This window comes from Colletotrichum graminicola (assembly GCF_000149035.1).
Source record: "Colletotrichum graminicola M1.001 genomic scaffold supercont1.10, whole genome shotgun sequence".
In the NCBI taxonomy this organism is placed as follows: domain Eukaryota; kingdom Fungi; phylum Ascomycota; class Sordariomycetes; order Glomerellales; family Glomerellaceae; genus Colletotrichum; species Colletotrichum graminicola.
Window position 1 is genome coordinate 265,832 of NW_007361014.1, and position 23,314 is coordinate 289,145.

The following is a 23,314-nucleotide window of genomic DNA, read 5'->3' on the forward strand; positions in this document are numbered from 1 at the left end:
AAGTGTCTACACCTTTAGATTATTAGCCTTAAGGGTATAGTAAATTTATTTAGTAATAGTTAGTAACTTTACTATTAATACCTATACACCCCTATATATTAGGTAGTCTCTAAATTTAATAATAGTTTTATAGGTAGTACCCTTAAAGGTATTAAGTAACTATTTTTTAAAGTCTTTAGTAGTATATCTTTATAGCTATTAACTATATAGCTATATAAAGTTATATTATATTATTTAAAGTATAATAATAGTGCTTAAGGTATTATATTACTTAACTTAGGTAAGGCTATTAGGAATATTAGCTAAATTAGTTATACCTTATAGTTATATAATAATAAAGGGCTAGCTATACTTTAGGATAAGATATAGATCCTTAATATCTTATAGATAGATATACTTTTTTACTTTAGCTAGTGCCTATAGTTTACTTTACCTTTTACTTAGTCTTTTTTTTACTATTATTACCCTTTATTAGCCTTACTAACCTCTTAAATATAGGCACTTACTTCTTACCTATAGGGTTAGAGGTAAATCTATATATTAGAGGAATTACTACTATTAGTATAGATAATAATAAGATAAGTAGATAAATAATATAATATAAAGAGGTATAAGTAAGAGATAAAGTAAATAAAGAAATAAAATAATAAATAAATAAATAGTAGTAAATAGCTTTAGAGAGGCCTTACGCTTTAGTAATATAAAGAGATAGCTCTAGGGAGGCCTTACGCTTTAGTAACATAAAGAGATAGCTTTAGGGAGGCCTTACGCTTTAGTGACGTAAAGAGATAGCTCTAGGGAGGCCTTACGCTTTAGTAATATAAAGAGATAGCTTTAGGGAGGCCTTACGCTTTAGTAACATAAAGAGATAGCTCTAGGGAGGCCTTATAGTAGATCTTACTTAAAGAATAAGAGGAGATATATACTATCTCTAAAAGGAGACATATATAGACCTTACTTTTTAGTAAGTAGGATACTATAGTTAAAGATTTTTAAAGGAAGAAAAGTAAAAAGTTAAGGTTATATACCTTACTTAAAGGTAAATAATAAGTAGTCTTTTTAAATTAATTAGGATAGTAAAGTTAAGTAAAAGTTATATTAGTTACTAATAACTATACCTTACTTAAAAAAAAAAAAAAGTAAAAAAGATAATATAGTTATTAATAAGTATTTAAAGAATAAAAAAAAGTAAGTAAATTAAGGTAATATAAGTAACTTTTACTTTTTTTACCTTACTTAAAGAATAAAAAGAGGTATACTTACTAAAGGTAACACTTAGCTACTAATTATTTAGTTAAAGGAAAAAGTTATAATTACTATAAGCTACGCTTAGCTAATAATATAATATTAAAAGTATATAAAGGTAAGATTAGTAAAAGCTATTTACTTATAAATATTATATTAAAAGTAAATTACTTAAGTAGTTCTTACTTAACTACTTTATAGCTAGTCCTATTAGTAAGATCTTATTTAGATAAAAACTTATAAAAGTTTATTTACTTATAATCTTATATAGGCTATTACTACTATAGTAAAATAAAAACTTAGTAAGATAAAAATCTTAATAATTAAAGGGAAAAAAAGTTAAAAAATAAAAAGAAAAAGAACTTAAAGAAACTTAGGTATAAAAAGAAGATAATTATACTAAATACTATAAAGGTTATTAGTAAGTAAGTAGTATATAAAAGAAGGGACTTTTCTAAAAGTAATAAAGTTAATAGTAGTAATAGTAGTTATTATATAGCAGACGTAAGGCTTAAAGGGTTATTTACTAAGTATTATAAGATCTTAGGTACTAATAATCTTTAGGCTAGGTAGCACTTTAATACTTTAATCTAAGCTACTATAGTAAGTAAAGTATTATAAGCCTCTTCTAATAATCCTTACTAATTTATAGTAGTAGTAACTATAAAGTTAACTACTAATTAGTGTTAGTATTATAAGGATTATAATTATAAAGTAGTAATAGTTTAATTAACTATTAGTTACTTATTAAGATAAATAATAGGAAAAAAGAAGAAGAAGTTATTACTGTAGATATTTGTAGTGGTGTAAGTGAGCCGCCGGGGTGAGTCACGTGATGGTAAATCACGTGACCATGGATCGGCTCCACCATTGAACAGTTGAATATCCCGACACATCCTTATACTAAATATATTCTTAACTATATTTAGAAAGGCCTGTTACGTTTCTATAGAAAACAAGACTAAATAGTTTCTTAAAGATAGACAGCATCCTAGAAATAGTAGCCTACAAGGGGTAGTATTCTACAACCTTCTGCTAATCAACCAAGTAATAAGTCTCTAGCATCACCTACTTGTAATATAAAAAGTCCTAATCAAAGAATCAACCGTTAAATAATTCTCCCCAAGATTTAACGTCCCGCTTTTTAAGCTACCACAGGGCTTCAGTCTCTTGCTAGCCACCACCTGCTAGTCTCAATCGTAGGTCATCCAAGAACGTATTAACCGTTACAAGCGTTTGAGCCATTCTACCCTCAAGGCAAAATAACGCATAGCTAGAATACCCTAGAAGACAAGCGGTTTCATCACAAAGAAGCACAATCTCCCAGAAGATTAAGACATTCTAGTTACACTCGTTATGCCCAGCAATATAGAAGCGCCTCCAAACATCAGCTCTCTTCAAAAACCTAAGTGTCAGGTAGAAGGATAGAGGTTCAAATAATACAAAAAACCTTCCCTTGTTCTCTCCTTGCCCGTCCTTCAGCTGTAAAATAGCACTTTCAGGCAATCCGTCCAGCTCTTCAGGGGTAAGCCACATCCCGTCATCTGTCTCATTTAAATTCTCCCAGAACTTACCAGTCAGTCAGCTCAGTTAGCTTTTAATTTCGGCAAAGCGCTCCCTCTGCGCCCCAGGCAGCAGGTTCAAGCCGTTCCGAACATGTTTACAGTGCTTCTTTCTCAACAGCCAAAGAGACTCCAGATCTAGATCTTCAGTTTTCCGCAGCACAGCATCAATCAGCGTAAAAATAGCGTCGTCCATAGCCCTCTCCACCATAAAGTCGTCAAGAAGCGTCTGAGCCTTTTTTGAAGCGTCGCGCAGCTCTGGGTCAGGGTATACGGACTTGTAGAAAACAAGCACGTGGGCTTCTCAAGCCACGGCATTCTCGGCGTGCACAAGCGGCAGAATAACATTGGCAAAAGTCGCGTTATCTGCCCGAATCTGCTCGATTATTTCACGCTGCACCAGACCAAGATGCTGAATGAGCCGCTCCGTGGCTTGGAGAAGCGAGGTGGGCGTCGCGGTGAATAGAGGAGGCTCAATTATTAGCGTCTAACATACTGCTATCACAAAGTAGGCTCACAATAGGGGCAATTCATGTGGTTGAAAGTGGCTTGTTTCTTCTAGATAGTGTTACGCCACACGTGGTGGCTAAATACTGCCTCGTTTCTGGAATCGCGGAACGACCTTTGGCTGGAGGCGGTATCGTGCGGCAGTATACCAAACGAGGTGGCTCGTTCCTTATGACAACTGCACAGATGAAAAAGTTGTTCTTTTGACGTTCAACGTAACGCGCGTTCAATCAAACATTGAAAACTCAGAATTCTGGTCGGAGTCTAATGCAAACCCTTGAGGGCTGCCGCTCTCGAAACCCATTTTTCATCACCGTTTTCTGGAAAAGCTGGCACCTGACCGGAACCGCTTCCCAAGGGGAAGGGAAGGTCCAAACTCGGTCCCTTCGTTCTGAGGGGTGGAATCACCCACAATTCCTCAGACATCAAGAAGGAGCCAGATGACTGACTTCCTCCATTGCTTCATTCCTTCTCGCCGACCGAAATGACCCTTATATAGGTGACATTTTCTCTCAAAATCTTCAAGGCATTAAGCTTCCCCGGTGAAGAAAACGCTCGTTGATATCCCCTGGGATAAATGATATTTGAAGCAGTGGTAAGTAACTCTGAGGGGATTTCTTTTTGGGGGGTTGTTACGTTACAGGGAGAATTTTTTGAATTTATATTTTTCTTGAATTTCTGTAGGCCTGGTTTTATTGGTTAACATTGGCATCAAAATATGGGGCTAGATCTCAACGTCCTAGGCCACTTTAGTTGACAATGTGCAACGGTGGCCATAGATAGCAAAATTCAATTGAATGCTTTGGGCCATGGGTGAATCGAACCAAAACGGAGGAATTGACACTCTAACCCACTTGAACAGAAGGCCTTTTGGATTTTGGTAGACTTAGGAGGGGATAGGATTTTGTTATGGAAGGAATGCGGTCGGTGCTGCTGCTGCTTGAGTCTTGATACACCACTTACAATACACCTTCCCTCCAGTATGGTTTGAGTAGACACCCGGAAGGTACTCTTGGCCGCACAGGCTCAGTGTTAAAAGTGAGTCACTGTTCAAGAAAAGCAATTTTTGAAACTCTATGGCTACCGGTTTTCGTTGCTGGCGGCCATGTATGACCTGCTGTCGCGACCGGTACGTGTTTGAAGCTGGGTCCTCGCCGGCCTCGACGTAGCAGTCTATCTCAGAAACAACCTGGGTCCGGATCTTGTCGAAGAGGGTGCGCTCCAGATACGTGCCCCGACTCACCAATTCTCGTCCTCCAAGGCCTTCTTTACCGCATTTCCTTCCTCCCCGCCCTTCTCCTTGGCTTCCTTCGCCATCGACTCTACCGCACTCCGGAGCTGCGCCGGGTACGCACCCTTGACCTCCTGGAACGGCTCACCGCCCCTGATCAGGGTGAAGTTGGGTAGGGTGGCCACGCGATAGCGGCTGGCCACGTCGGGCACAGCGTCGACATCGACCTTTGCGAAGGCGATGCTACCCGGGGCTGCGTGTGCGGCGGCCAGCTGTGCAAAGGCCGGTGCCATGGTACGGCACGGCCCGCACCACGTGGCGTAAAAGTCGACGACGACCTAGGTGTTACCGGAGAGCAGATCGTCGAAGGCCGCCGGCGTGTCGATGGCCACGATTGCGTCCTGCTTCTTTTCCTGCGGGGTTTGCGCAGTTGTGGGATCGGCCATGGTCACGATGAGGGCTATGAGGTGTGGTGTGTCGAAGGTGCTGAGACTGAATAGCGTCGTCTGGTTTATGGACGTGTTGTTGTGATAACTTGCTAGTTCGGCGCGTTTAGCTGTTGACGCGGAAAAGGGACGGATGTCAGCTGCCTATTTAGGTTCCGGACCGAGATTAGTGACCTTGCGGGGAGCCAGCCCGATCCGACGCCATACCGGATTTCGAAATTGACTCGGGCGCCAGAAGTTTGTTATATTAGGTATAATTACCAATTCATCTGCCCGGAAGGCAGTGTTTGGTTAGCGGCACGATATATATTACTGGCTGTATCGGCATGACGCGATGTTCCCACATCTGCACTTATGATTACACTACAGAAAATGGTCGATCATCTGATGCCCTGCACTGTGCCCTCGGCGTGTGTCATGTCGGTTTCTTGGCCGAGTCGCATAAGCAAAGGTCGTTCCGCTTCTCCATACTTACTTAACGGTGAAGGGTATTGCTGGCAGTGGATCCGGGAGGTGGCTTCTTTTTTCTGTTCTTCTTTTCTTTCTTTTTTTCCTACCCGATAGTTACCTATCTTTGCTTCCGGTCAAGAATTCTCCTGGATGTGGTGTTGCGCGCCGTTGCCGGCTCTTGGGCCCTTGTTGTCCTGCCCTCGCTGGAAGAAGCCGTTGTTTCTTGGAATAACTAGGCCGGTGTGTGACTGAACGCTGTAAAATGATTGATTGAAAAAGCGGAATGTCTGGATAGGTAGTCAACCCTCCTCGGATCTATCCAACCTAATCTAATGCAACAAACATTCTGACTGGTCAGAGATGATATTGCCCATTTACGTTCTTACCATAAATGCTTGGACTGGTAACCAAGGCCCTTCCCTGCCTTACCTCCGACCGCCAGCCGGACAATGTGTCGCGAAGCCTTCGTCTGACTGCGGAGGGAAATAGGATTAGTTAATACGCAGCACTAGGAGAACATTAGCTCCGAGAATCTGTCTTAACTATCCTACCTTTCGTTATCGACAACCATATGGCGAAGGTCGGCCGTACAATTACTAAAGGAATGTCAAATACGGCTCACTTACAACATCAGCAGGCGCAAGAGTTGTGAAGTTCCAGATAATCCAGGCTTTGACCCCGAACAGATCTCGGGTACACACACAAATACACAAATATTTCAGAACAAATGTTAGTAGCCTGGTTATCCCGTGAAGAGGACGGTTGCTCCCATATAACCTTATCCTGGCAGTCCGTAGCTGAATGGGCCCTAAAGCCACTTGCACACTTTCGCGTCAATCATTCGACGTCTTGATGACATAATCAACAACCACACCCATGTCAACCGCCCCCCGTCCGGACAGGGATCGGGGCGGCTCCTAGGCCAGGTCCGGCTGGAATGAGGTCAGCTCTTGGCGCTTCCTCCCATGTCGAAAACGCCAGCGAGTCCCCAAGCTTGATCGCGAATTGACATCACCTTAATCAGCCATCAGATTTCTCAACCTCCCCCTCCGCCGCACCTTTTTATCGCGGCTTCTTACGCTTCGGTCTTTTTCTCTCTCTCTCTGCGCGTCTTCAACTCCACGTCAGTGATGCACAGCGATCCATCATGTCTAACGTCCTCTCCCTCCTAGGCTGGGCCTTCTTGCCCAATGTACGCGCACCCCGCCCATAATCCCTTTCGTCAACCCCGTGCTCGCCATCACCAAGACTGACTCCTTCGCAGCTAGCCACCGGCTGGGTGCAGTCAATCTACTACGGCATCGTCATCCGTGCCGGAGACCCCAAGCCGCAGCCCGGTTCCGCAAAGTACGCGATGCACCGTCGTCGAATCCACATCCTCGTCGTCTCCTTCTACCTCCTCTACACCCTCGTCGAGGCCGACCGCACCCTCCGCGTGCAGGGCACCTTCTACACCGACCTCGACGTCGCCGCAACCGCCCCGGTGCGCATTATCAAGTCTCGCTTCCGTCGCCTCGCCGCTGTCTACCACCCGGATAAGGCGGGCATCGGCGGGGACACGAGCGCCGCCGCTGCGCGTTTCATGCACCTCAAGACCGCCTCCGAGACGCTCTCGGACCCGGCCCGCCGCTTCGCCTACGAGCGCTTTGGCCCCGAGGTCGGCGCCTGGCAGAACTGCAAGACCGTCCACGACTACGTCTCACGCGGCATATTCCAGGGGACGATCCCGTACTACGGCCTCGCGGCCGCCGCCACCTACGGGCTGGGCCTGCTGGGGTATCTCGACTGGGGACGGTACTGGCGCTGGGTCATCCTCGTCACCTTCTTCGTCGCGGAGCTCATCGTCGTCACGCGTCCCGAAATGCCGCCCTTCCTCGCCGTCTTCAACACGGCACTCAGCACGGCCCTGCGCCGCCCGCCGTACCTGCAGTTCCAGCTCGTGTCTCTGGCTCGCCAGGCGGCCGTCACGATATACATCGCCTTCGGCCAGATCGGGCCGCTCATCAATCCGCAGGGCCAGGCGGCGCACAAGGCGGCCGAGAGCTCGGCCGCCGCCGTCGACGAGGGTCTGCAGCGGCTCGAGGCGATCACGCGCGGCCTCGACAGCGAAACGAGCAGGCTGCTGGAGATGGAAATGACCCCGTTCGCCGGCGATAAGGAGGCGCTGAGTAGTGTCCGCTCCAAGGTCAAGGACTGGCTCGTGCAGAACACCATCCGGGCGGATCCGATGGTCAGAGATGCCATCGGCAAGTCATTCCAGAAGCGGAGGGTCGATGCGCCTGCGGGTGCCAAGGGCAACAGATAGAGAGGATACACATCGAACATAAAGCTGCTAGAGGCTCAATATACAAGTGTATTGCAAAGTAGTTTTTTCTTTACTCGTCATCACTAGCACAGAGGGTGACTTGCTGCGCTTTGGTGACGTTACCACTGCTTGTGATCGGTCATGTGTCGCGTTCGCCTAAAGTGAACAGCAACGCACAAGCTAGAATCAAAAAGCCAACTTCTCATCCATTCACACAAAAAGAAGAAGAAAAAGATATATGACCGTTTAGTAGTATTATGACGCTATACTGGATCAAAGACGTTGGGAAACATTGATATCGCGAGAGAGGAAAGTGTGGCGTTTGTGGCTGATGTCTGTGGCTCAAACTCGAGTTTGAAAATCTCTCAGTCTCTGCGTATCCCAGGTGATCGTCCAAAACGTCAGTGTAAAGAGAGGAAAGGGAAAAAAGGAATAAAAAAAAGGAGCTTTTTTTTATTGGAAAAATTGCTTCCAAACTCTACTCTATTTGTACGATTTCGTGAATCGAGCAAAGCCCCGAGGACAAAAGCGACCCAGAGTCACGATGGCGGCCTCGCCATTATGGGGCCTCCTCCCGACGGACTTGGTCGAGCACCAGGTCGGCCAGATCGACCTCCTGACGGCCATGTACCCCGCCGAGGGGGAGGTCGCAATCGAGAGGGAATCGGAGGAAACCCTCTCGCTGTTCAGGTCTCGCCTTGAGGACCCGTCGTCACCGCCGCTGCCGCCCTTCGCCAGGCCCCCGCAGGTCACAATCCTGCTCACCCTCGCCATCACCCAAGAAGAAGGCTCGTCGAGCCCGAAGGCGCTGCAGCTGGATATCGGCGTGCCTTTCGCCCGTGAAGTAGAAAGCGCAGCGGGGGAAGAGAAGGATGAGGGAGAGGCGCCGCGGATCAGGGTCCGGGTCCGCCAACCGGCGTGGCTAAGCCGCGCGGCGACGGCGCAGCTCAACGCGAGGGTCGCCGAGGGGGGCGGGGAGGACCTGTTCGGCACGATCGAGGTCGTCAAGGACGCGGCGGCGGAGTACCTCGAGCGTGCGGCCGCCGGCGGTGAGGGAGATGCGGAGGCGGAGGAGGAGCCCCTCGTCCGGGTGTGGTTCTACTTCCCCTCCATCTCGACGCGGTCCAAGCGCGACGACTTCGTCGCCCACGCGCCGGGCTACGGCCTCACGGGCTTCCTCTACGCCGGCAAGCCCGGCCTGCTCTGCCTCGAGGGCGGCTCGCGCGCCATCGACGACTACATGTCCTTCATCAAGACGGAGAGCTGGGGCGACATCCCCGCGCACCACAAGAAGGTCAGCGAGCGGCACCGCGAGCGCGGCGTCGCCGCCCGCGCCTTCCCGGACATGCGCGAGGTCACCGACTCCGTCGGCGGCGAGAGGCGCGGCCAGCGCGCGAACCGCGGCGACATGAAGGCCGTGGAGGCCTGGCTGGCGGAGCGCGGGCTGGGCGACGCCTTCGCCAAGGTGTTGATGTAGTCTGCGAGTCAGGAGGGCACGAGGAGGAAGGGCGAGGGACGAAATCACCAATTGCCTTTTTCGCGATGGTGAACTACCGCTTTCTAGCTGATTACCATCAGAAACATCCCCCCCTCCCCTGATTCGGGATTCTTCGCCCATCAACGTCTCTGCCTCGTGGTCGCGCAGCCCCTGCACCGCAACAGTTGTAGGACGATAGAACCCGCATCCTCTGAACAGAAAACGCTCAAGCGCCCAAAATCTTTCTTCAAGCTGGATTTCATGCACCTGACATGCTCTAGAGTTCGACGCAAAAGTTGCCGGGCGTGGAGGCTAGTTGGGTAAGGAAGGGGCTCTTGCCGCGGTCGAATTACTCAAGCTCAATGATTCGAGGAAGCTCCCTGTGTTCCGCAAGGCGTGCTGTTGAGAAGGGGAAGAGGGGAGGGGAGGAGGGGGCTAGTAAATCACATCAAGGGCTCTCGCATTGGCGGCCTGGGCCAAGGACTCACTGAGTGATCTCGAAAACAAATACCATTAGATCTACAGCAACAATTCTTTTCTTCTCCTCCCCCTCCTACGCCGGGCAAAACCGAGCGCGCCCCACCTTCACAGCCTCTGCCGCCCCCTCGTCTCGATGGGGATCAGGCACATGCCCACAAACGCCGCGAGGATCAGCGCGCCCGACAGGTAGATGGGCGTCGTCGTCCCGTCGCCCAGCACGTTGGCCGCCAGCACCGGCGCCAGCAGGCCCATGGCCCTGTTGAGGAAGCTCGCGACGCCGGTGCCGGCGCCGCGGACGGGGGCCGGGAAGATCTCGGGCGTGAAGGCGTAGAGGACGCCGTACATGATGTTCTGCGAAAAGGCCTCGACGCACGAGAAGAACAGTTGCGACGCGGGCGAGGTGCCGAAGCGCACGAACAAGAAGAGGAAGACGGCCGAGACGAGCGAGGAGCACGCGAGGGTGCCGCGGCGGCCGAGATAGGGCGACTTGTGGTCGACGAGGTAGGCGGCCAGCAGGCTGCCCGGCACGCCGACGGCCGAGGTGATGGCGTAGGTGCGGTACGTATCCGGGGTGATGGGCGTCGCCCCGGCGTCGGGGGAGCCCTCGGGCGGCGGGGCGGCGCCGCCGTGCGAGAGGTACTGCGGGAGGAAGGCGTTGAAGAGCGGGTAGCCCATGCCGATGGTGGCCCAGACAAACCAGACGATGACGGTCGCCAGGCCGAGGGTGCGGGTCTTGAAGAGGGGGCGGAGGCGCTCGCCGGAAAAGGCCCTCATCCTCTCGCGAAGGGCGTCAGCGGTTCTCCCCGGCCGGCGGTGCACGCCGGCGCGGCTGCGTCGGGAGCGCTCCTGCTCGGAGCGTTCGTCGTCGTCGTCGCCGGTCACGCCGTCCGCCACGGCGTCGAGGACTTCCTCGGTGAGCCAGGTCTTGGCGCCGTTGCGGGAAGCGATGCCGTGGACGACGGCGATGGCCTCGGACTGGCGGCCCTTGGAGAGCAGGAACTTGGGCGATTCGAAGAGGCGGAAGACGACGAAGCGCACGACGAACATGAAGAAGGTGACGAGCCCGATGGTCAGCACGAACCGGCGCCAGCCCTGGTCGGCGGGCCAGTTGGCGATGAAGTACCAGGCGGCCAGCGACGAGGATAGCTGCCCGACGGGCCACCACACGGACAGCAGCGTCAGCAGGCTGCTCGAGGCGTCGGGCAGGAACTCGAGGAACAAGGCGCCGTCGACGGGGAGGTTCCCGCCGACGCCGAAGCCGAGGGCGGCGAAGAGCACGTTCACCGAGCCCCAGGTCGGGGCGAAGGCCAGCAGGATGCCGAAGACGCCGGTGATGAGGAGGGTGAGGTTGAAGGCGATGCGGCGGCCGAGCACGTCGGAGCCGATGCCCCAGACGAAGGAGCCGAAGCAGAGGCCGAGAAAGATGGACGAGGTTGTGTAGCGGACGCGTTGCTCCGAGATGCCGAACTCGGCAGATAGAGATGGGAGTGTGAGAGCGACGCCCTGGGTGTGTGGTCAGTGTCCCTTCGGCGGTGGAAGCCTGCTAGTCAACTTACGTGCATCCATAGACTGGCAATAGTCAGTAATCTTCTCACGCCCAAAGAGACAGTGGGTGTTTCCAAACTTACTTATCTGCGAACCATCCGAATCCGCATAGGACGAAGAGCTCCCAGTTATACCTCCCCATCCCGATATCCTGAACCGCCTTGTTGATGAGTTTCGACTTCACTACCCAGCCTCATCAGCACACCGGCTTACCGACACCCTCCAACACCCCAGCAAGAGTAAATAAAATAAGGGGAAGAAGAAGAAGAAGAAGAAGAAGAAAAACTCACATTCATACTCGGTCCATTGTCCCTTCCCACCCCTCCTCACCTCCTTCCTCAGCCCCTCAATCGTGTACTCGGCGGCGCTCATCTCGAGCATCCCCGTGCTCTCGGTCTGGTCCTTGACGTCGTCGTCGTCGCCGTCATCACCGTTGTCGTCATCACCGTCACCATTGCCATCATCGTCCTGGCTCGGCCGCTCCTCGAACTCGCACTTGCCCGTCCGCGCCGAGTGGCTGTGCAGGTGCGCCTCCACGAGCGGGACGACGACGCCGACGTAGTCGTCGACCGATTCAGTCCGGTCCGACGTCAAGCGCCGGAGCATGGAGCGCAGCATGGCGTCTTATGAGGGGGGGTGTGCGGCGGCGGAATGAATGAGAACCCGAGTTGTGATATGTGATGGATATGTGTGATGCGTGTGGGTGTGTGTATGTGTGTCGACGGGAAAACGCCGGGGCGTGCCGTGCACGCGTGATGTCGACGAGGTACGAAACTCAAGCGTGCCTGCTTCGTCATGCGCAGTCGCCAATGAATCCACCGCCGGCGCCGCCGTCGTCGCCGTCGTCGTCGTCGTCGTCGTCGTTGTCTGACCCTTCTAACCTCGTCAAGTAGGGGACGTCGTCTCACTCCCCGATCGCGGCCTCGGAGCAATCTCAGTCTGGGCTTGTCCGACTTCTTTTGGATACTTTTCTACATCCTTTTATTGAAACGAGACGTATAAAACTCGGTTGTCAGGGACGGAGATACCCGTGGGCCACCAGTAACGTAACGATATAAACGCACAAGAGGTGATGACGGATGAGATGATTTCGGACACTGTATTTTCCTTCCCCTTCCTACTCGTAAAGGGGCGAATAAATGGTCTGTGGTCGTGTGTTACGACGGAACTGCGGACCACCTGACGAGAAGAGATGGACACGCTGAGCCTTAGCGCACTTAAGTAATCCCCGGTAGTGTATAGCGCGTTGGGTCGTGCCGCGGCGATCCTGCGGCTGCTTTAGGGGGGGAAGCGGCTCAGAGACCCGAAAATAGCAAACCAGGAACCATCACTAACAGATGTCGGTGTGCGACGACTCTAAATATGTTAGAGACGACGGAAGGCCCGGCGACTTTATGAAAGTAGAGGGTCACCTAGTGCGGGGAACCCTGTCATCCGCACTGGTCTTGTGCATCTCATATTTTATCATCGTCTCTTGATCTATAATGAGATACCAGGACAGTCAAGCCAACTGAGGCTTACTGGAATGCAGCTTGATAAGGCATAAATGTAATCAGGAATGAACCTCTTCATTGAATACGCTTAGATGCTGTTGAATGAACCTCTCGAATGAACGTTGCATGACATGGGTCATGATCGACTAGTCAGCGTCATAATCCAATGCTACTGATAGCTTCGTAGAAAGTAACCAACTGTGAGCCAGACATACAAACCTAAAAAATAAAAATAAAAAGTCGCCGTGAAATCCCGCACCCCTGTACAGTTCCAAGACGCCCACATGTTCTACTGCCTGAAACGCCAAAACTCGTTCTATACCGCCGTAAAATGCTGGTTGGCAAGGTCGAAAAAAAAAAAAAAACCCCTCGTGGCCCCGTTAAATCAACTCTCCGTCTCCCTCGTCCGCTCCGTCTTCCTCCTCTTCCCAGTCCATCGAAGACGCCCGCCTCTCGGCCTCTCGCTGCACCTCCGCCAGCCCTGACAGCTCGGCGACGTAGTCCTTCTCTAATAGCGCCTTCTTCACGAATCTCCAACCTTCGGTCCGATACGCGTCGAGAATCGGGGGGCCACAAGCGCTGCAGCACGGGTATGACTCGCCGCGAATCACCTTGTTGTTGAAGTTGTGCAAGGAGCCACGGACGGTATGGGGTACCAGTCCCAGAGCGTGGTCAACGGGGTCCTTTTCGTCATTCGATGTCTGTGGCGCTGGCGCGTGTTGCTTGAGAGGATGTTGGAGGAGACTTGCAAAGAGCTCGACAAGAAGTGCCGAGGCGATGGCTGCTACGCCAGGTCGAGTGACTGTGCACTGCTGGTCCAAAGTCTGGTCCTTTTGCGACTACCCGTAAAGTTAGCAAAGGCCCAGTATCCTTCACATGCGGCTACTCACATCGGCCGGTGCTACAACATCGTTGCAGAAGTAGCAGCCGAGCGTATGCCGCTCCTTGTCCTCTGGCTGGACGTTGTCGGGCTCGGCGCCATGCCGCATGACCACAAATGAGTCGAACCCGAGCGCGGCGTTGAGCACAATCTTGCCGGCGGCCTTGCCCAAAACACTCGGGAGCCATCTTGACTCTCGGCTGTCCATCAGGAGGAAGATGGCATCGTGGTCGTCGATCAGTTGCTTCAACTTGTCGTAATCCGCCTTGCTTCTGGCCTCGTCCGTAAAGGGATGGCCCAGCATGGGGACGGACAGAACATGGCCTTCGCTCTCGACGCCGGGATAGATCCTCTTGAGGGCCTGAGCAGCCCGTGGCGCTTTGTGCTTCCCACCTTCCAAGCAGTCTTCAAACTCGAACAGAGGCTGTCGGACGGGATTCGAGTACGACACACGTCCGTAGTCTACAAAGGTGATTTTGCGGACGCCCCAGCCCATGAGGTTTCTGGATACGTAGCTGCCGAGCGTGCCAGCTCCTAGCAGCAGACACTTGGTAGATTTGATTGTGTCCAGATCCAGGTTCGGCGAAATCCGCCATTTCATGAGCTTGAGGTTCAGGTCTACCGATTGGTCCGCCAGTCGCGCGGGGTCCATGTACTCGCCGAGGTTCGCGATCCTGGCTCGGAGCTTACCTTCTCCATCTCGCTCCCAACCAGTGACCTTGGGCATCTCAGTGACGGCAAGAGGCTCTACGGGGTCCATCTCCAAAGGCAAAATGATGCTTCTGGCGGCATGCCTGCTTGATCTGATGTCCCGGTAACACAGAATCTGCACCTTTGTCAGGCGGAACCGCTGTCGGATAAGCCACAGGAGGTTGCGCAAAGGCCAAGACGGGTTCTCGGGGTACGTTGACGGGTCGACGAACGCGACGTACCGGTCCTCCTCGGCAACATCGTCAAAGAAACTGTTCTCAAAGTCGCCGAGGTTGGCAACCTCCCACACGTAGCCAAAAGCGTCGTTGAGGTCGTGGAGGTCGCTGTTTGCATCCTTATCCAAATCGCTAACATCGACGCCCCGGGCCTTCTTGGCGAGGAAGAAGCCGTTCTGCCTCTTGTCGCGATTCGCTTGCCAAGTGCCTACCCGATCGACCAGCGCCGTGCTTTCTTTGGGATCAAGGCGGCCAATCGGGCCTGTACGCTTCCACTGGGGGTCTGAATGCAATGCCGGGAACGCAAACCAGTACGTGAACTTATACTTCTTCAGGTCGGCGTATGAGAGGATCGTGAAGGACGAAAGGAGGGAGGGAACGGAGTAGATGGTGCCGTCGTTGATGGCGTCCCAGACCTAGAGAGAAAGCGTCAGGTAAACCCACGGCATCCCCGCCAACGTTACGGGCCCAGCCTACGTGTCTTGCTGCAAGCTTCAGCATAGCTTGCTTGTCGGTGTTCTTGAAGTCCTCGATCGTGTTGACATTCTTGATCCAGCCCTCGGCGCGGACATGCTCGTCGTTGGGCCTGCTCTCCTCATCAGTCCTGACGCGGTCAATATGAAGCAGACGTCAAGCCCATCTGCGAACACCTTACTGGTCGCTGGTGAGCGCGTTGCCTAGGATCGACATCTTGCAGCTCTGGCCCGGCTCGACCGGCAAGGTCGTGTACTGGCCGAGCACGCGGCGCGCCGAGTCGTTGAGTTTGTCATGCTCGAGCTTGGAGGAGAAGAGGGCGGCGTAGAAGGGGAGTTCGATCTCGGAGGAGAAGGGCGCATATTGAATCGCTGCCATGGCGGGCGAGCTCTGGCGGGTGCGCGCTGTCGGACGCCTGGTGGGACTGGAAGAGCACTGCCCGCGATACGATGCGCCAGGAGTTGGTTCTTGGGGAGCGCTGCGACGTTGGTGCCGAAAGGCGTACAGTACAATATGCCAGAAACCCTCAGGGGGGTTATGTGTATGTAGGAGGAGAGGTCCGGAATCAGACGTTGCTCTGAATCGAAATGACTCAAAAAGGTTCAAGACGCTCGCTCCGTATGCGACGGATCAGGCAGGTCGCACTTTCAGATGGACTCCGGACAAAGCGCAGGGTCCGGGAGAAGTCGCTAGTAGCTGGAAAAGGGCTTGATAATGTTGAGCTGGAAAGAAAAAAAAAGAAAAGAAAAAAGTCACCTGTGCAAGAAGTCAGATTGCGCCTTACGAGTCACGAGAACCAGGCTGGTGAGAGCTTCCTTGGGGGAGGGGTGTGAGATGGTTGGTCTGACAGGATGAGGCAGATGGCCCCTCCAGAAGCCCCTCTAGAAGCCCCTCCAGAAGAGCAGCTGCCCAGCTGGACTTCCAAGGTGGGGGAGCTCGGTGCACGGGGTTATGTCATGCCCTACAAGGTCCGGTCGGCTAAACATCGGGAGATCTCGGTCCGATGGACTGAACGCGGGACGTGCTAGACCGATCGGGCCCGAAGCGGAAATTCCATTTACGCGTGGAGACGCGTTCATGCAAGATGCAAGGGAAGGGGACTTCGCGTCGTGGCCTTTCGATTGGACACTGGTTGCCAGGCTGACCTGCAAAAGCCTGTCTGCATTTCGTCGTATCCGTATACGCAGCCAGCAAACAGCCCGGAACTCGTTGCAGCTCTTAATTCACGCGTACAAGGGGACAAGCTCCCCAATCATTTACCTAGGTTTCTCCAATTTGGAAGGTCAACGTTTTAGTCAAGATGCTCATCGGAATCTGCGGCGGTGAGTTTCCTCGGAGGGTTGAGCCAAGCTCCGCCGTCCCCTCCCTTTGTACATGAGGTGGGAATCGCTTCTCTAACACTGAACAGGCATCTGCGCCGGCAAGAAGACCGTCGCCCAGTACCTGGTCGAGCATCACGGCTTCAAGCTGCTTCGTCTGGACAACCCCTCAACAACTCTGCCGCGTGACGAGACTCCGTCCTACAGTGCTCCGGAGCCGGAGCCGGAACCCGCCCCGCCCACCACCGGCAACGAAGAGTCGAGGGCTCCTCAGCAGCAGCAGCAGCAGCAGTCTTCCACCGACACCAAGGGGAAGAAGAAGAAGGGCCCGTATTGCTTCAACTGCAAACAAAAGGGTCATTTCAAGGTGGACTGCCCTCTCCCTGTCCAAGAGACCGCCCTCGCCGTCAACGGCAATGGTAACGGCAACGTCAACGGCAATGGTAATGGCAACGTCAACGGCAACGGCAACGTCAACGGCAAAGGAACCTCTGAAAGCCCGGCGCGGCAGGCCGGCGAGCGTTTCATGATCGTCAACGCTTTCTCTCTCGTGACGAGGAAGAACATGCCGCACCCTCCCCCGCCACAACAGCCGGCCACCAACGGCTTCCGCGCCGCGGCACCCGGCGAGCTCTCCTTCGCCTCCGCCGACGCCCTTCTGGACTACGTCACGACGCGCTGGCAGTCCCGCTTCGTCACGACCAACGTGCACAACGAGGCCGTCCTCGACGCCCTCTCCCGCCGCCCCTTCTTCATGCTCGTCTCCGTCGACGCCCCGCTGACGGTCCGCCACGCCCGCTTCCGCGCGCTGCACAATCCGCACTGCACCCTCGAGTCCTTCGCCCTCGCCTCCGACCGCCACCTCTACGACCCGCACGGCGGCCTGCAGCCCCTCATCTCCCGCGCCACCGTCCGCCTCGTCAACACCTCGTCCTCCCTCGCCCACCTCTACGCCACCCTCGGCAAGCTGCAGCTCGCCGACCCCGTCCGCCTGCGCCCGAGCTGGGACGCCTACTTCATGTCGCTCGCTGAGCTGGCCTCGCTGCGCTCCAACTGCATGAAGCGCCGCGTCGGCGCCGTCCTCGTCGGCCGCGAGAAGCGCGTCATCTCCACCGGCTACAACGGCACCCCGCGCGGCCTGCGCAACTGCTCCGACGGCGGCTGCGCCCGCTGCAACTCGGGCAACTCGTCCGGCGTCGGCCTGTCCACCTGCCTGTGCATCCACGCCGAGGAGAACGCCCTGCTCGAGGCCGGCCGCGAGCGCATCCGCGACGGCGCCGTGCTCTACTGCGACACGTGCCCGTGCCTGACCTGCAGCATCAAGATCTGCCAGGTCGGCATCGAGGAAGTCGTCTACGCCCACGGCTACAGCATGGACACGGAGACGGCGGCCGTGTTTGCGCAGGCGGGCGTCCGCCTGAGGCAGTATATTCCGGTAAGTTGCCTTCCTTACAACCCCGTCCTCGGTGACTTGAGACAGCTGACAGGAGACAGGCTCCAAACGGGTTGATTCATCTAGAAAATCTGGAAAACCTGGAGCTTTACTGAGATGATTGTCGGGAAAATAAAACAAGGTTGTATATAATTGGCCATGGAGAACCCTGATGGCCCAAGATGGGGTCCGTCACGCCCCAGCGCCCATCCCCCCCCCAAAAAAAGTCACGGGGCAAAAAGAATGATATCAAAAATTTAATAAAGCAATATCTCACGCGTGCGAACATTTTCACCTTCCACAACTGCCTTGCAGTCACGGCGACTAGGTTCTGGAAAAAATGGCAGCTAGTCCTCTTTCAATTGCCCAGATCATGCGGCGGCCCGGCCCGCCAAACCTAAAAACTGACCAAAGCTTCAACGAAGTCCCAGCTGCCCTTCTCCGAAGTTCGCCTCCGACGCCATCGCATTTCGAGGGCTTGCGCGCCGGAAACGCGGTCTGTTTCACAAGAGCGTCCATAGCAGTGGCCAGCGACCAGACAGCAAGGTACCCGCGCTTACTGCGTAGAGACGGACAGAGAGAGGGATAGAGAGAGAACAAAAAGCACCCATCCAGTTGCAAATTCCCCCGAGTCCCAACATTCACAACACCCCCCATCCAAACGGGCGGTTGTGGAAAAAGCTTGTGTTGTCGAGCCAGACCGCGAAAAAGGCTCCGTCTATTTCGGGACCCCATAAAACTCTCAAAACTACAAGGCTCCCGGCGCGGCATGACGACCTTGGCGGTGGCCCTTGAGCATTTTAGACTTTGCCCGAGTTGCCTTTGGCAGGCCCTTTCCCCCCTTCCCAGAGGGAACGCACACGTTCTCCGACAGCCTACAAGTGCTCTCAGAAAGGCTCCTCTCTTCCCGTCCGGGCATGAAACCAGACGATCGGTTTGGGCCTCCATGACGCGGTGTTTCATGCCCGGACTTGGAAGCTCTCGCGGACGGCTGCTGAGTCCGGGGAAAGGAAGGCGATGCATGTCGACGGCGTGCCGCGGCTCGTGGCAGGGGGAGAGCGGGAATATTTAACGGATGGACACCCCGCGTCGGCAGCAACCGTGAGGTTTCGCGACATGTCCGTTCAGACCCGACAAAGCAAAAGCATATCTCCTCTCCCCTTCTCCCGGGTCACAACTTTTTTTCTATTATGAAGCTAGCGTCTGATTAGTCTTATTCTCTCACTTTCCATCAACTCAAGGGTTTCACTTGAGTGAGGGAAAAAAAATATAAACTCCTTTCTACGATGCATCTACGGTCGTTCCTTGCCGTCGGGTTAGCCGCCAGCCATGGCGTGCACTCCCTCCGCCTAGGCCTCCCGGCCGTCGCTCTCAGCATGGTAAGAAACCCGTGAATCCGTCCCCCCCACCCCGGGCATCACACCGCGGTGTTCTCCCGAGTTCCAAATGGCTAAAAAAAGGCACGACGTTGAATGGCACCCAGGCTTTCACACTTGGCCGAGCGACACTCGCCGTGTCCGACGTGGCGGCCGGCGGCCTTGAGAGGAGGCAAGGGGAGACTATATGCCCGTCGATCGACCCCTCTGAGTGTACGGCGGTGAAGCGGGACGAAAGGGCCAACGACGACGACGATGACGACGACGACTTCAACGCGACCGGTTTCACCGAGGATGACGGGGAAGACGAGGACGATTGAGCTCCCCCCCTCCTTGCATTTGGACTTGTATAGAGGCGAGCACCGGCACCCTATACAATGAAGCCGTGCGCGTGTATCCGGACGCGCGGGGTGGCCCCTAGATAGACATGTGTGAGAGAATCTGCCGTTGTAGTCGACCTGCCTATTCAGATCGCAAACTTACTCCGCATTTTTTTTTTTCTTTCTTCTCCGGGACCATTGTTGTTCACAGTCGCACGGCGTAGGCGATGCGGGTTTAATGCCCGACACAAACGTCGCAAACACGTCTACTCAGACGGCTCCGACCAACGCAGTGGACAAAACACTGCAAAGGTTAATAATTGATGTTCGACTCGAGCGGCGTCTGGTATGAGATCTGCGACGGAACGGGTTGTTATCTTGTAGCTCCCATCAGACACAGCAGAAACGCATCCACGAATCGCGGCAAAAGCGTGACGAGGGCGCTTGAACAAGAACGCACACGGCATCAGGAACGCCAGATAAAAACGAGTCAAGAACGCCCACGCAGAGCACCACCGCAAAAAGGTTTCAACAAGAAAGCCGTAAACCAGTGTCGTCCATTCCACCCCATCGAGACGTAGATCCCGACAGGGGGGGGGGGGGGGGGGGGCTCAAATCCACCCGGAACCCCGCCCGGACCCAAAAGACCCTCCGCCATGTCCGGCCCCCACTAAACCCCACCAAGCTCCCGCAGCGCCCCGGGACCGCATCGCTCGGTACCAATCTCACCTTGTCACCCCCAAACTAGACAGCTGACACTTTCGCACCGCCACACACACACACACACCTTTCTTCCCAGTCCAAAAACCATGACCGAAGCTGACATGCCTGCCTAGCGCACGCAAGCCCCCATGGTACTGGGCCGGGCGAACGTAGTCCTGCAGGCTGAAGTCATATCACACCACACACACACACACACACACACAGTGGGTGAGAGAGAAGTGGGAGGGGACTCGTATACAAAAGGACAAAGGGTGACATCAAGAATCCCGGATCAGTGGATATTCTCCGGCCACTACCGCAGCTCTCGGCACTTTTGGCTGCTGAGGGCTGCTTCATTTGACCGGCCTTTCCGCCCGCGTAAGACGAGGCGACCCTGCCCATCGTGTCCCCCCTCTACGCCCAATCCGCGTGGTTACTGTTTGCTTACTGCATTGGCATAGCTCGTTGATAGGGCGCAGGTGTTCCAAACCAAACACAAATTCAACAAAAGAAGAAGTGTAAATCTTGGAACAAGGCGCATATTTTCATAGATACTGGCTAATTATATACAGAAATGCCCACCCATCCGATGCATCGTGTCAGACGCCAATAACAAGTGTCGATCACGATGAGATGGTAGCGGACAAAAGAAAAAAGGCGCTGGCTCCCAGACAACCCCAACCCAAAGCCACAAACGAAAACTCCAATGAAATGCGACAGCTGTACTGATTACATTATTTATCCCCCAAACCATCGCTTCGCATCCTGAAAACAAGTGAGGAGAATGTGTGTGTGTGTGTGTGTGCCCGACACTCCCTCCCTGTCGCAGGGTGGGTGTGGCTGCTTTACAGGCGGGGTGGTTCTGCGCAGGACCATAAGCGCCCACGTTCCATGCCGTCCTGAACCTTCGGTATTCAACATTGGATGGGTGATTACGTGACAGTAGATCGAAAGCCCGCTACAATGTGTAAAAATGACGGTGGATGAGGTATAAAAATGACGGTGGATGAGGCGTCGGCGGCGCTTGTAAGATGGTGCGCTCGTGTTGGCAAGCGCCACGCTGCAATATGTCACAGGCCATTGGACGCAGCCGGTGCTGCCTGTGATGCTCTCAGCCAGCCCAAATCAGCCGCTTTTTACAATCCAGAGTCGTGTTGGGGCCAGGGTGCTGTCGGGTAGTACTTCCTCCACGCATCGCAGGTTGGCGCGAGAGCCTTCAAGTCCAAGACTTGGGAAATGTCGTCCTTACGCTCGAGGAACTGGACGCTGAGGCCCATGCTGACATGCCAGGCGATGTGGCAATGCATAAGCCACGCGCCCGGGTTATCTGTCTTGAAGGCGATCACCATCCATCCACCGCCGGGGAGTTGCGCGACGTCTCTGCGAGTGGGGTTGTCAAACTGCAGAGTCTCCGAGCTGGTGAACTTCCCGTCACCGGTACCTAGCAAGAGGAAGTCGTGGCCGTGAAGATGGATGGGATGCGGAAGAATGAATTCGTTCTCGATGACCCACCACGTCCATACTGAAGCTTGGGGGATCTCAATGATGTTGGCGCGCGTCGGCCAGGACGAGTTGCCCTCGGCGACATACTCGAGGGTCGGCTTGCCCCACTGAATATCAATGGAACTGCCGCTGACCGTCCAGCGGAAGACCTGGGTGCCGTCAATGGTCGGTTGGGCGAGGTTGACGTCAAGAATCTTCTTGTTCAGGTCGAACTCGTCTTTGGGTGCGGTCCTAGGGAGGATAGGGGTGAATCCTGTAGTATCTACGCAGCCCAAGTTGGCGGGAGGTGTGCCCTGGTCGACAGGGAGTCTATCGGGAGCACCATCGTAGAAGAACACGGACGCGGGGTGCGGGTTCTTGGTCACTCCACAAAAGCCACCCCCGCCGACGGTTGCATTGAACCAGTAGTTCTCAACCGCCTTGTTGGCTTCAATGATGACATCGTATCGCTGACCAACAGTCATGAAAAGGCTATCTTTGACGACGGGCTTGACAGGCACGAGATCAGTGGCAATTACGGTGAAGTTGTGGCCAACCAGTGACACGGTGAAGGTGTTATCGACAGAAGTGTTGATGAGTCTGAGAAGGTGCTTCTTGCCCGGTGTCAACCTGGTCTTCTGATACTGACCCCCCGGGCCGAAGGGGTTGATGTTCTTGCCGTTGAACAGAATGTTGTCGCTGGCCGGCGGACCCCCGCCCGACACGAGCTCGGCCTGGCGCTCGAGACGGTCCGCGGTTTCGTAGTACCAGTCGGTGATGGGATACGGGCCAAGGTCGATGTCGTAATCTGCAGACGCCGGGCCGTTGATCTTGATGGAGCCGACCACGCCGTTGCCGTACTGGGAAGAAAAGTGGCTATGGTACCTGCGGAGTGCGGGTGAGCATGTGGGTCCCGCCCGAATCTTCTTGTACAAAGAAACACGCTTACCATGATGTGCCGTACTGCGTGAGCTGGAAAGAGTACGTCCTGCTCTGCCCGGGAGGGATGGGGCACTCGGTGACGCCGTTGGCGCCATCCTGGTCGTTCGAATTGCGCTGGTGCATGCCGTGCCAATGGAAAGAGGTGCCATTGTTCTGGAGCTGGTTGTGCACGTGGATTTGAACAAAGTCACCCCAGTCCGCTTCGATCGTCGGACCGGGGAATTGGTTGTTAATTAGCATGGCCGGCCTATGGACGCCATCTGGTGCGATGTCGGTCAAGTTGCTAACTGTGAAGTCAAACTGCACATTTCTCAGCACACGCGATGATGCGTCGGGAAGAAAGAGATGCTTACTGTTCTCAACTTTCCCTGGGGTGGTGCGGTGATCTCGAAATCCGAGTTGATGCCAAAGTTTCCGTTCCAGCAGGCCCGATTACCAGGACCATTGGAGCCGCAACCTGCCTGCCTTGGTTCGACTGAACGAATGGGGTTGGCCTGTGCGAGAGAGGCAAAGAGAACAGCCCCAAGGCTAGAGCTCAGTACTGTGGAAAACATGGTGAGAGTGGAAGAACAAAAACGAGTAGGATATGAGCGAGTGAGTTGATGATCTGAATTCTCGTCGAAATATCGGACGGATAGAAGGTGTTATATACACATTGTGTACCAGCACGATGCCTCGTACTAGACGTGGGCATCTTTTTGGGGAAGAAAATCAATAGTC

General features: G+C 53.7%; 10 protein-coding genes across 10 annotated transcripts; 4 read left to right on the forward strand and 6 right to left on the reverse strand.

Annotated features, from left to right (window-relative positions):
• Positions 1–3,578: 3,578 nt before the first annotated feature.
• On the reverse strand, positions 3,579–3,740 carry GLRG_03367 (uncharacterized protein; the record flags this gene model as incomplete). The annotated part of the gene is made up of 1 exon (XM_008094052.1): positions 3,579–3,740. The coding sequence occupies one exon, from the start codon at positions 3,738–3,740 to the stop codon at positions 3,579–3,581; it is 162 nt and encodes a 53-aa protein (XP_008092243.1).
• Positions 3,741–4,553: 813 nt separating this feature from the next.
• GLRG_03368 (uncharacterized protein) lies at positions 4,554–4,838 on the reverse strand (the record flags this gene model as incomplete). The annotated part of the gene is made up of 1 exon (XM_008094053.1): positions 4,554–4,838. One exon carries the CDS (start codon positions 4,836–4,838, stop codon positions 4,554–4,556), a length of 285 nt encoding a protein of 94 aa, XP_008092244.1.
• A 45-nt stretch (positions 4,839–4,883) lies between these two features.
• On the reverse strand, positions 4,884–5,196 carry GLRG_03369 (uncharacterized protein; the record flags this gene model as incomplete). Its single annotated transcript, XM_008094054.1, has 2 exons — positions 4,884–5,101; positions 5,166–5,196. 2 exons carry the CDS (start codon positions 5,194–5,196, stop codon positions 4,884–4,886), a joined length of 249 nt encoding a protein of 82 aa, XP_008092245.1.
• Positions 5,197–6,588: 1,392 nt separating this feature from the next.
• On the forward strand, positions 6,589–7,746 carry GLRG_03370 (DnaJ domain-containing protein; the record flags this gene model as incomplete). The annotated part of the gene is made up of 2 exons (XM_008094055.1): positions 6,589–6,633; positions 6,706–7,746. 2 exons carry the CDS (start codon positions 6,589–6,591, stop codon positions 7,744–7,746), a joined length of 1,086 nt encoding a protein of 361 aa, XP_008092246.1.
• Positions 7,747–8,290: 544 nt separating this feature from the next.
• Positions 8,291–9,223, forward strand: GLRG_03371 (uncharacterized protein; the record flags this gene model as incomplete). Its single annotated transcript, XM_008094056.1, has 1 exon — positions 8,291–9,223. One exon carries the CDS (start codon positions 8,291–8,293, stop codon positions 9,221–9,223), a length of 933 nt encoding a protein of 310 aa, XP_008092247.1.
• A 585-nt stretch (positions 9,224–9,808) lies between these two features.
• On the reverse strand, positions 9,809–11,866 carry GLRG_03372 (major facilitator superfamily transporter; the record flags this gene model as incomplete). The annotated part of the gene is made up of 4 exons (XM_008094057.1): positions 9,809–11,206; positions 11,260–11,272; positions 11,332–11,431; positions 11,539–11,866. The coding sequence occupies 4 exons, from the start codon at positions 11,864–11,866 to the stop codon at positions 9,809–9,811; spliced, it is 1,839 nt and encodes a 612-aa protein (XP_008092248.1).
• Positions 11,867–13,121: 1,255 nt separating this feature from the next.
• Positions 13,122–15,399, reverse strand: GLRG_03373 (E1-like protein-activating enzyme Gsa7p/Apg7p; the record flags this gene model as incomplete). Its single annotated transcript, XM_008094058.1, has 4 exons — positions 13,122–13,580; positions 13,632–14,963; positions 15,025–15,133; positions 15,203–15,399. 4 exons carry the CDS (start codon positions 15,397–15,399, stop codon positions 13,122–13,124), a joined length of 2,097 nt encoding a protein of 698 aa, XP_008092249.1.
• Positions 15,400–16,321: 922 nt separating this feature from the next.
• GLRG_03374 (cytidine and deoxycytidylate deaminase zinc-binding region) lies at positions 16,322–17,888 on the forward strand (the record flags this gene model as incomplete). Its single annotated transcript, XM_008094059.1, has 3 exons — positions 16,322–16,343; positions 16,430–17,775; positions 17,835–17,888. 3 exons carry the CDS (start codon positions 16,322–16,324, stop codon positions 17,886–17,888), a joined length of 1,422 nt encoding a protein of 473 aa, XP_008092250.1.
• Positions 17,889–19,058: 1,170 nt separating this feature from the next.
• GLRG_03375 (uncharacterized protein) lies at positions 19,059–19,468 on the forward strand (the record flags this gene model as incomplete). Its single annotated transcript, XM_008094060.1, has 2 exons — positions 19,059–19,151; positions 19,256–19,468. The coding sequence occupies 2 exons, from the start codon at positions 19,059–19,061 to the stop codon at positions 19,466–19,468; spliced, it is 306 nt and encodes a 101-aa protein (XP_008092251.1).
• Positions 19,469–21,306: 1,838 nt separating this feature from the next.
• On the reverse strand, positions 21,307–23,148 carry GLRG_03376 (multicopper oxidase; the record flags this gene model as incomplete). The annotated part of the gene is made up of 3 exons (XM_008094061.1): positions 21,307–22,537; positions 22,602–22,894; positions 22,948–23,148. 3 exons carry the CDS (start codon positions 23,146–23,148, stop codon positions 21,307–21,309), a joined length of 1,725 nt encoding a protein of 574 aa, XP_008092252.1.
• Between the last annotated feature and the right edge of the window lie 166 nt (positions 23,149–23,314).